The following is an 11161-nucleotide window of genomic DNA, read 5'->3' as shown; positions in this document are numbered from 1 at the left end:
TGGTGTCTGTTGCTACATTTTAATTCGTTCTTAAAAACAATGCAGTGATAGCTGTCCATTTGAATCAAGTTCTGTTTTGCCACCAGCTGCCTCAAACATGTTTCAGCACCACATGGCAGCAGGCAAATCTAAGCTACAACAGTTGAGATATACAAAGACCTCCGAAATCCCCTCCCCTCTTACATCATGTTGAAAGTATCTGGCAGCGAACGTGAAAACAGGGCGGATGCTTCTGCTGCTGTCGTGTGCAGCCGACACTGAATATCGACGAGTTTAAATTTTGCTGCAGATGAGCAGGGTCTTTCGTCACCTATACAAGACGAAAGGTGAGTTTGTATGTGCAAATATTTACCTGTACTCTCTGACCAAGCTGTTATATTTTCTGTCTTGTCATGACTATTGGTTTTAACCAGGATTATTCAGCATGACTTGCTATGTAATTACACGTAAAGCATAGCAAGTAAACTTTGTTTTAAACCACTGTGCAATGCAATACTTTGGCTTCTACTTGATGTTTTAGAGTAACAACTCCATCATGCATCAACCGTGGCTGGCCCTAAGCCTGCTGTCTCTCACCTCTGTGCTCACTGTGAACACAGCCATAAAGAAAGCACCCAACTTCACCATTCACTCTTCGCAACTCGTCTGCAGCCTTCCAGGGCCTCAGGGTCCTCCAGGCAGTCCAGGCCCTCCAGGGCCAGGCGGGAACCCCGGCCAGATGGGCCTTCCAGGTGCCGATGGTCAAGACGGCAAGGACGGAGACAAGGGTCAGAAAGGAGAGCGGGGTTTGTGATCTTTGTGTTTCTTTTTAGTGAGAGATGAGGTGCGTAAGGTTTGGCTTTGTCCTAAAAGTTTGAGATAGAGGTTTGCGGCCAGTAGGTCACCTGTTAAATCCCCAGGACCAGCAGGGGAAAGGGTGGTGTGTGGAGGGATGGAACAGCTCTTTGTCCTCCCTCAACATCCAGTGCAGAAGTGATTTGACCTCAGCTGCTCCCTAGGCTGTATGCCACTCCAGGTGTTTGTATGTTCACTGCCCGGTTCACTAGTGTGTTTGTGTGTTTGCTGCCATCTATGGTTTACACACAGAATCCAAATTTGATTGTACTGCTTTGCAATGAGGATTAATTCAAATGAATGATTATTGCATTTTCTTGACAAACAAGTATCCTGCATTTTCTCAATTTTACTTTTCCTCAACATAAAAATGTCACTGCGTTTCTGAAAAAATAACAGTCCAAATGAATTCTTATTTGACCATCTTCTAACCATCCTTAATAGTGATAATGTAAACGACCTCTGTACTGATTGTCTGCTCTTCATTTTGTTTAATTTAAAGAGCAGTTCAGGCTTCTGTTCTCCTTGAAACACTCAGGAAATTTGAACAGCCTTAAGAACTGGTTGATTTTTGTTAATATTTTGTTTCAGAGAAGTGAACAGTACGTTATGAAACTGCACCTAAAAAAAATCTCAGACACTTTCGTCACTACGTACCTTTGTCTGTTACCACTGACAAGATTACATCTTTCTGCAAATCAAAAGCCCTATTTTATGAATATTGTTAGCAGTAATTCTGTTAAATAAATTGTATTTAGCTTTAGGATACTTAAAGTGAGAAGGTGACAGCACTTATTTTTAATATTAATAAATATAACCATGTGTTTTCAAATGTGCTATTGGTTTTACTTCTAATTGCATGTGTACTTTACATTTACAGGGGAACAAGGACGCCAGGGCAATCCTGGAAAACCTGGAATCAAGGGCCGCCAGGGAGTTGTGGGCAGGGCAGGGCCAAGGGGTCTGAAAGGAGTGCGAGGGTCTGCTGGTATGCTTGGGACTGCAGGGCTGAAGGGGGAAACTGGGGACAGAGGTGAGACTGGCGCCCCTGGAGGCTGTAACTGTGGGAAACCGGCGAGATCCGCTTTCTCTGTAGCAATCACCAAGAGCTATCCCAAAGAGCGCATGCCCATTAGGTTTGATCGCATCTTAATGAACGAGGGCGGTCACTACAACGCCAGCAATGGGAAGTTCACCTGCACCATCCCAGGTGTGTACTTCTTCACCTATGACATCACACTGGCTAACAAACACCTGGCTATAGGGCTTGTACACAACGGCCAGTACAAGATCAAGACTTTTGATGCCAACACAGGAAACCATGACGTTGCATCAGGGTCCACTGTGCTCCGGCTGCTGAAAAGAGATCAAGTCTGGCTACAAATTTTCTACTCTGAGCAGAATGGGCTGTTTTTTGACCCATTCTGGACGGACAGTATGTTCACAGGATTTCTCATCTACGCTGATCAGGCCAATTCCAGCCGTGTGCAGACCACTGGCAGACCTGGGTCCTGATGATGAACATGTTGTGCACTAACATCATAAAAGATATTACGTGCACTAACTGCACTCTTGAACTTTACAGCCAAAGGACTGCATGAACAGATTTTAAAGAACAAAGGTTGCAGAACTGTTCTAGATTTGGATGAACATTTCAAAAGGCAGACCAATTATTACAAAAATGTACTTCCCCTGTACACTTCCCTTTAATTCAGACTGAACATCATGCAGCTAACTACTGCAAGGTCTATAGAAAGTAATAAGTATGCATGAACTTGTGTGGTCATCCCACAAACTGTAAGCTCAAGAATGGAGGAGACTGTGATTGTTGCATTTAAAGGACTACTTAATTTATCCAATGTCCCTGTGCATCCTTCAGATCTTCGAGGGTTAATGACATTCAGGTTAAGTACATAAAGACTTCGGCACAGAAAATTCAGCACACATTTACATACAGAAAATCACAAATGGTCATGCGTTCAACCTCACTTTTCAACCAACCTCAAACAAACAATACACTGACTTCAGGGTATTGAGAGGATGTTTTGAGTACAGACATCATGCAACAGATAGTGTGGTGGTGGAATTTTAACTGGCCCATTACATAACCTTAAAGCTCACTGTTTTACCCTGACTGGACGTCAGCTGGCTTCAGGTTTTCTAGTAAAAAAAAACAAAACAATTGAAAACAGAGCTGGAATGCTGACTGTGTACACAGTTTCTGGAGAAGGAGTGTTTTTAAAAGAAGTGTGTGTTAACTCAGTTACCTGGTACTCCCTTGTGTAAAACAGTAATGCAGTTTTCAGGATTGTATAAGTATTATGTTTTCTCTACAGTTAACCATTTCACAATAAATCACACTTAAAACCCCTGATTCCATAAAGCTGCATACACAATAAGCACAGATTTAACTGTCCAAAATGATGTACAGTGAATTTGTTTGATTTAATTATATGTAATTCTGGATATTCAGTGGAAATTTCCTTTAAGATCAACCTGATCTTGGATCAGACTGGCTAAGGAGCTGAAAAACACTTTACTGTGGTCTCTAAGTAACCTTTTTCCTGTCGTCTCCTGGGTTAGTGTTTATTGGAACAGTCAGGGCGTGAAATCAATGCGTCATTGATGATGAAAATGGTCGTTTTAAACTGCTCCAACCGCACTCGCCTCTGATTGGTCGAAAGACGTAAAGTTATGCAAATTAGGCCACAAACGTTAAAGGGAAAGCACGCGGAGTCCCCTTACACTCGGAATGAACCATTCAGGCAGCGTGTGGGGGTGGTCCAAGGTGTAAATTAGTCAGAAATCACATTTATCTGCTTTGTGAATTTATTATATAGTAACATTAATTTGTAAGACATTTTGTGATTTTATTACTCAAATTACAGGAGTTCTGAATACCCTCTAAAGGACAGTTATTCTGACTATTATTTCAATTCTGACCCTCTCCAGAAATGGTTCCTGAAGACATGACGAAACATTCACCGGTAAGGAGAAGACTTCACCGAAATCGAGATTTCTAAAGGGGGATTTCAAGGGCACTTCTCAAAAGTATGAGTTGAGCAAAAGACTGGCCCAGATCATATAAAAAGTTACAGGTCTTTAAGTTATAGATTAGTTCAACAAGCTTTAGTTTAGCTCCTCCTTGGCCCTGTAACTTATGTATCCGGTAAGGCGCTGTTCTCCGCTGCTGCAGCGGGATTTAGCCACATTTTGTGTCTCGTCGCTGCGGAAGGAGCGGAAACCCTCCGCGGTGAAGAGGACGGTCTCTGCGGTTTCACGGCGCGGTCTCTCCGGCTCTGAACACAAGCCTCAGTCTCAGGAGGACAGTTCCAGTTCGGCAGCGCTTCGTAACGTAGCTCACGGTGAGTTGGATAATAAGCTGTCGGTAGATGAATCATTCTGCCAACTCAGGGGTTGAGCTGCTCGATGACTCAGTCTGTGAATTAGTGGCCTGTCTCACCTTAGACACACAGGCTGTGTTTAAAATATGAAGAGTGTTTTATGAACTGTATGTGAAGTTGCTGACTTTCCGTTCTAGGGACTACTTTTTCCAACGTATTGATACAATACTCTTGTTGACGCAGTGATACGGTGTTGCTAGGAAACATGCGGGTTAATAAGCCCAGTCCAGTACTGAGGTGGTACAAATATTAACGACTTGTTTAAAACAATTTAGAGTGCGTTTCTGTGTGTAAAATCACTGAAGGTCATTAGAATAAGATGTAAATACATGAATATAGAAAGCATAGTTAATCTCTGCGCCCCCTCCAGTGAAAATCATGTGTCATCGTGCCTGTGAAGCGTTTCAACAGAAGGAGACGTGTCATGAGTGAAATAATCACTCAGCGTCAAGGCTATGTAATTCTGCTTTAAACCAAAGCCTTCCAAAACTGTTTCCAAAAAGTGAATTAAGACGGGTAGAGTTTCGTATGTCATAAACCTAAACAGCTAGTTCTCTCAGTGTGTGGGTTGGTGCTGCAGGTGTAGTGGAGGGTCTGTGGAGATTATGGGAGGACTAGAATTTATCTGCATTTGCTGTAATATTTTTTCCCCTAAACACACAAATTAGTTTAAATTACCTTTTGTTTCAGTTTTAGGGGTGCAATAAATTTGCATTATACTGTGTTTTTAAACAATGTGGTAATGACTTCTTTATAAATGCTTCACTAAAACTAAAACAATTCTTTTTTTGTATTGAAATCCTCCCTTTAGTGCCTATATATGTTCAAAAATATTTGACTCATCTCTGTAGGATTGACAATTATGCACATTCCTTAGTCTTAGAATGCCTGTTCCTGTTCCTTGCCGTCTGAAATGCTGGACTGTAATTTCCTATGCATTTTAAACCACAATAAATGGTGGCAGGGCTATATTGAAAGGCACAGTACCTCACTGCTCAGTCAGACATATGTGAAGAGCTTTTGTTTACTTCTGTTTTAAACCTCATCTGTTCTCTGCGGTCTTTTTTTCCAGTTGCTTTATTTATAACTTGTCCATAACTCACACCGTGTTCTGCGCGGTCCTTCACTGCAAAGTAATATGATAAACTAGATTGTGTAACACTGAACTTTGCCACCAAAACTCAAAGGTCAGTGTAAATGTCCAGCACATTCCTCAGCTACCCCCACACTTTGTGACCCCTCATTCAGCAGAAATGTGAGTCCTCTTCCCGATTAGGTTACACATTTGTAGCTGTATTTACAGTGCAGGACAGTGTGCCAGTTTTTGTTTGAGCCTGTAATTAAGCTATTGCTCTGGAGAGACTGGGCAATGTTCAATTAAAAGGTCTAAAGCCAAAAAGACAGCAGTTAATTGGTTTCCAGCCCATGGCTAGAATTGCCTTGAATTCCCCCTTGACTCTGATCTAAAGAGGTAGTTATGCAAGTTTTGCCTTTGTGTGTCAATTGCATATGTTAATTACTCTGAGTGTTCATAAATGTAAATATAAGCCAGTATTCCACAGTTTAAACTCAAACTTTTACAAACATAAAGGTAAATCCAAGCCATTGCACCTTAACATTTTGGGCTGTTTTCTTTACAAATGTTTTTGTAAGAAGTGTCATTGTATTTATATTTATTTTCTATTAGAAAATTGATTTATTATTAGATATTAATATTTATCGTTAGGCCCAGAGAAGCCCTAGAAGGACCTGAGGGTTTCCCCCTCTGGTCAAAATGTCAGTAAACGATAAGCTTATTAAATTACATTCCAGTTCAATTGGGTGCACTTTCCTCCTCATGAATTCAATTAGGACAGACTGGACATTTCTCATCACCCCCATCTGTGTGAGTGTGTACGTATGTGTTGTGTCCCTCTCGTGATTTTCAAAGCGAACCATTGTCCATCACAGATGACCATGGAAGCCTGGACACAGTGGTCTATTCATGAAGCCTGTGTGTAGGAACACACACTGTTGCGTTCACACACACACCGGAAGCTTCGCATGAGTTCAGATTGGGACTGAATAGCCCAATGAGTGGGCGATCACTCTGTCTGTTTCTCTTCACTGTGGCTGCTACTGGACCCAAATGGATCCTCTGACTGGATTATGAAATACAACCGGACTGAATCAGAAAGGAGTGGCTTTTCTCTTTGGTTTTATTTTGTTTAAGGTCGTTCATCTCTGACCCGAAAGGACTTTCACCGGTTCAGGAGATACAGAGAGGCACAGTGACCAGAAGGTTGGAGATGAATGAGGGGGGTGAAATTTATGTGGACTTTTTTGGGGTTTTAAAACTCGTGTTGCACTAAAGGTCGATGGAAAGTGAGGGAAGGAGCAAAAACAGGAGGTCAAACTATTGCAAAACATATTTGGCTTGGTTATGTAAGCTGGACTTTGCCAGATTAGCTCTGTCTTTATGAAATATACAAAGACATTTTACGAATATGCAGATGTAATCAAGAAATTAATTTGGTGTTAACACTGCACATGTGTGTTCCTAACTTGTCCACTCTGTGATCAGATAGTTCCTGAGTTCTTTCTGAAAGCACCTATCACTGGAATGATCTTGTGCTAATTTAGACTTAATTTTTGTTTGTTAAAATGGCCGTCAGTATTTTGTAGAAGGGAAGGTAAAGTCAAGGTGCGAAATACAGTGGTCCTGTGCAGTCTATGACCTCGTAAATAAACCGTTGGTCCCCTAAATGCAACAAAATCATTTTTTGGATGGGTCCCTCAAAAGATTCTTGAAGAACATGTTTTAGTTTTATGGTATCTGTTAACCCTGTAGGGTTTGTGACAAAAAGAAATGCCTAAATGTGAATTCAGGAAAAAAAAAAAAAATTCTCTTGAAATGGAGCTTTTATTTTTTCGTAACTAACCAGCGCAGTCTGTCACAAGAATTATCCACTTACGAAAAAACGGCAACAATTTTATAACTCTTAACTGCTTTAGCTCTGCTCTAAAAGGATGACGACACAGTTTTGTTTTATTTTAACCAAAATATAGTGCATGTTTGAAGTTTGAAGCACAAATACATGCATTGATGTGCTTTTCCTGGTTATGTTATGCTTGGAGTATGGGGGAGCGATCTAAATTAATTTATATTTCACAATACAAAGGTAGGACATAAGTGCTAATCCCATATAGTAGAACATAGGGAACCCCAGATTGAATGTGGGTGTTTCACACACTGGGTGTAGTCAGTAGTTTAACAGTCATACACCCTCCATACCATCAAGGCCTTTTTATTTATTAATTAATTAATTAATTTAGACTATTACACTTAACAAAAGACATTCATAAGTTTCTGTGGTTTCAGAGTTACATGGATGAATAATGGTAGATATTTAAGAGGAAATAAACTTAAAACACCACCATACTGCTCACACACACACACACCTATCCCTCAGCCTCATGCATGTGAGTAATTCATATTGCGTGAGTTAATCCTTGTTCAGACTGGCAGACCCAGACAAAGTGACACAAGATCTCTGAGCTCATTGCTGAGACATCTCTCACTCTGTCCGTTGTCCACATTCACACACTGACTCACTCACTCAGAAACACTCAGGCCAATATCTTTAGGATTTATTATACAACGAGCTGAAAAAATATGGCAGTGCAGGGTAAGACTTACTTTTTATCCTTGGGTATTTTAAAGGTGTCTGTGTGATTGTGTACAAGAGATGAAGGTGAACATACACATGTGATTTTACTTTGACTATAATACTTTATTCAGGTATTAATGGAACCAAATAGTATTTATAAAGTACTCCTCACAACTCTCTAATACAAAGGTGTTTTTTTTTCTTCTGTTGTTTATGTCGCTTATGAATATTTAATGTATAAAGTTAAATAAAAGTATACAGTGCTGTGTTGGGGTGTATTAAGTAGTGTGTATGTTTTTGTGTGTGTGTTGTGCAGCATATCCGATGGGCAGTAGCAGCAGCAGCCGTCTCTTCAGTACTCTGGCTCAGTCACTGAGCAGCGCCCCGCTGCCTCATGGACTCACACATACACAGACCGACACGGAGGAGTGTGAGTTTGAGCAGGCGGACCCTGAGGCTCTCTTGCATGAGTGTGAGGAAGTCCTGAGGAACAGACCTCCACGTCCACACAGAGACTTCATTCGCACCAGAGCCAGCACCCCGCTCAACCCACAGATCCGCATCATGCAGTGGAACATTTTAGCACAAGGTACAAGAGCACTTCTATTATGACATGTTTCTTCATTGAAGCTTTGTTTGATTTAATTTGATATGATTTGGTTGGAAAATGTTTCACTTTTATTCATCTGTATCTATCCAACAAGTCTTATGTTACATTTAAAAATCTAGACCCAGAAAGGTTTTGAGTTCTGGAAAAAAACTGCTTTTTTTCTCTTCCTTCTGCAGCTCTCGGTGAGGGTAAGGACGGTTTTGTGCGCTGCCCAATGGAGGCACTAAACTGGGCCGAGAGGAAGTACTTGATCCTGGAGGAGATTCTGACCTACAGGCCGGACGTGCTGTGTCTGCAGGAAGTGGACCACTACTATGACACCTTCCAACCGCTGCTTTCCCGTGTGGGCTACCAGGGTAGTTTCTGCCCCAAGCCCTGCTCACCCTGCCTAGACGTTCGTGACAACAACGGCCCAGACGGCTGCGCTCTGTTCTTCAGCCGCCAGCGCTTCGAGTTGCTCGGCACAAGCCACCTGCGTCTGTCTGCGATGATGCTGAAGACCAACCAGGTGGCTATAGTGGCCACCCTGCGGTGCCGGGACACAGGCCGGACGTTCTGTGTGGCCGTGACTCACCTTAAGGCTCGCAGTGGCTGGGAGGCCTTTCGCAGTGCCCAGGGCTCACACCTCCTGCAGCAGCTGAGGGTAATATGCAGTCAGCAAGGGCAGCATAGCGAGGGTGTCCCACTTGTGGTGTGTGGTGATTTCAACGCAGAGCCGGACGAAGAAGTGTACCGTCGTTTCCTGGCATCTCCGCTTCAACTGGAGAGTGCTTACAGGACTCTGAGCTCTGACGGCAACACAGAGCCACTCTTCACCAGCTGGAAGATTCGACCGAGTGGAGAGAGCCGTGCCACACTCGATTATGTCTGGTACTCACGTTTGGGATTCAGCGTCGATGCCGTACTGAGCATGCCCAGTGAAGAGCAGATTGGTCCTGACCGACTGCCCTCATACCACTACCCTTCTGACCACCTCTCCCTGGTGTGTGACCTTAGCTTCATCCAGGAGCCACACAGGCTCATGTAGCTATCATTGCAGCACCCTCTGAAGGGATCTCAGAGCAGCTCAGGACATTTTCTGTGTGTGTGTGAGAAAAGTGTAAAAACCTTAATCAGCCTGGTTTAGTTTAACACTGGGAGGTTGTATACGTCAAAGAAATTTAAACAATTCTGCAATCTGTAGTTAACTCTAAACGTGGGTAAGTTAAGTGTAGAATAGTTTAGCTTCCACCTTTTATCAATGGCTCTGGCACTGCTTTGGTTAAACTAATCTCCAGGGCTGTGCATCACTTCTGCCTTGAGTGATCCAGACTGCTCAGTCATATCATTTACAAATTACATTACAGAACCTCCTCTTGTGAAATTAATCCAGCTGGAATGAGGCTTACGTTTGTGTGAAAGTATGTGGCAGGGAATGTATTTCATTTTTGTTAAAGCACTTAAAGAACTTATGAACCACGCACACAGACCTGGTCCTTGTGTGCCGTACTGGGGCTATGGTCTTATAGTACCTCAGCTGACCACACACTGACTCTCTCCATCTGGAGACTTACTATTTTTTCCTTCATGAATAGTGTCTGTGCAATATTCCATTAATTTATTTCACTTTAATAATGACTTTAATGTATTGTAAACTCAGGACATTCTCAGAAACTGTTAATGTTCCATAATGCTGTTAATATTACCATTTCTCTTTAAACTGCTGATGTATATGAATGGTAATATAATCATGTCTATTATTTAAGCATGTTTTGTTTTATAAATGACTTATGAGAGGGAAATGAACATTTATCGAAGTGCCATTTGCTGCATATGCTGCAGATGATCAGTATTCAGTTACAGTGATAGCTACTCTATACTATTTTAACTTTTCTTTAGTCATTGATTGACTCTAAATCTCACGTGCACTCATTTGCTAAAATGTGGTTTAAATAATGTGTAATTAAGTTGGTGAGGTGTAAGCCGTGTAAGTCATACAGAATGGTTTGGAATGGTTTAAAAAGGTTCACTGTAGATTTTGTTTACATACTAACAATATAATTATGCATTGTGAAGGGTTTATAGAATTGCTCTATACCTCAATAAATCAGAAAAACAGTCAATCTTTAACTCCCTTATCTAAAACATGGAACAAGTCCCTGTGCAAAGATTATTTACCAGTGCTTCCCAAAAAAAAACAAAACTCTGAAACTCTCTGTGCCCAGCCTGAGTTCATTTCCGTCCTCTGCACATCTCCTACTCAGCCTTTATTCTGACAAGGAGGAGAAGATACTGATCCTTTAATCTAATCTCTTCTAGAACTCCAATCACACAGTGGAAACAATACAACAATAGCCCTTGACCTGCTCATGATGGAGAATATAAAGGGAACCACTAGCTTCACTGTTGCCTACACCTTATTCTTGATTAGTAAAAACCATAAGTGCTGCTTAGACAAAATTATCCAGGTATCTGGATTAGCTGAAACAGTCAAGAAACAAACCTGAGAAGGTGAGGACACAAGCATCATTCCATAGCAAAGGGTAAAATGGTGGAAATGAGATGCAAAACCTCTAGTGAGAACATTCAATTACTAACTACTAGACCCATCAGCATCTGTGTGAGTATCATGTATTTCTCAATGCTTAAAATGCAACCTATTTGCATGCCCTGTTCTTTACACA

General features: G+C 41.6%; 2 protein-coding genes across 3 annotated transcripts; both read left to right on the top strand.

Moving 5' to 3' along the window:
• The first annotated feature begins 61 nt into the window (after positions 1-61).
• c1qtnf2 (C1q and TNF related 2) lies at positions 62-2790 on the top strand. Its single transcript, XM_066649858.1, has 3 exons — positions 62-326; positions 521-785; positions 1715-2790. The coding sequence occupies exons 2-3, from the start codon at positions 536-538 to the stop codon at positions 2347-2349; spliced, it is 885 nt and encodes a 294-aa protein (XP_066505955.1). The 5' UTR covers positions 62-326; positions 521-535; the 3' UTR covers positions 2350-2790.
• A 1030-nt stretch (positions 2791-3820) lies between these two features.
• On the top strand, positions 3821-10597 carry nocta (nocturnin a). Of its 2 annotated transcripts, none has more exons than XM_066649274.1 (3): positions 3821-4199; positions 8205-8477; positions 8675-10597. In XM_066649274.1, the coding sequence occupies exons 1-3, from the start codon at positions 3995-3997 to the stop codon at positions 9523-9525; spliced, it is 1329 nt and encodes a 442-aa protein (XP_066505371.1). In that variant the 5' UTR covers positions 3821-3994; the 3' UTR covers positions 9526-10597. The 2 variants fall into 2 exon arrangements, with proteins under 2 accessions (XP_066505371.1, XP_066505372.1); XM_066649275.1 differs by lacking the exon at positions 3821-4199 and adding an exon at positions 6338-6519.
• The last annotated feature ends 564 nt before the right edge of the window (positions 10598-11161 follow it).

This window comes from Hoplias malabaricus, chromosome 17 (genome assembly GCF_029633855.1).
Source record: "Hoplias malabaricus isolate fHopMal1 chromosome 17, fHopMal1.hap1, whole genome shotgun sequence".
Taxonomy (NCBI): domain Eukaryota; kingdom Metazoa; phylum Chordata; class Actinopteri; order Characiformes; family Erythrinidae; genus Hoplias; species Hoplias malabaricus.
This window is presented reverse-complemented; position numbering and strand designations above follow the sequence as displayed.

Excerpts from the sequence above, each read along its gene's own strand:
- c1qtnf2 (XM_066649858.1), top strand. The coding sequence starts at position 536 with ATGCATCAACCGTGGCTGGCCCTAAGCCTGCTGTCTCTCACCTCTGTG. Across the intron at positions 786-1,714 it reads GGGTCAGAAAGGAGAGCGGG|GGGAACAAGGACGCCAGGGC; the intron begins GTTTGTGATCTT and ends TTACATTTACAG.
- nocta (XM_066649274.1), top strand. The coding sequence starts at position 3,995 with ATGTATCCGGTAAGGCGCTGTTCTCCGCTGCTGCAGCGGGATTTAGCC. Across the intron at positions 4,200-8,204 it reads GCTTCGTAACGTAGCTCACG|CATATCCGATGGGCAGTAGC; the intron begins GTGAGTTGGATA and ends TGTGTTGTGCAG. Across the intron at positions 8,478-8,674 it reads GTGGAACATTTTAGCACAAG|CTCTCGGTGAGGGTAAGGAC; the intron begins GTACAAGAGCAC and ends TTCCTTCTGCAG.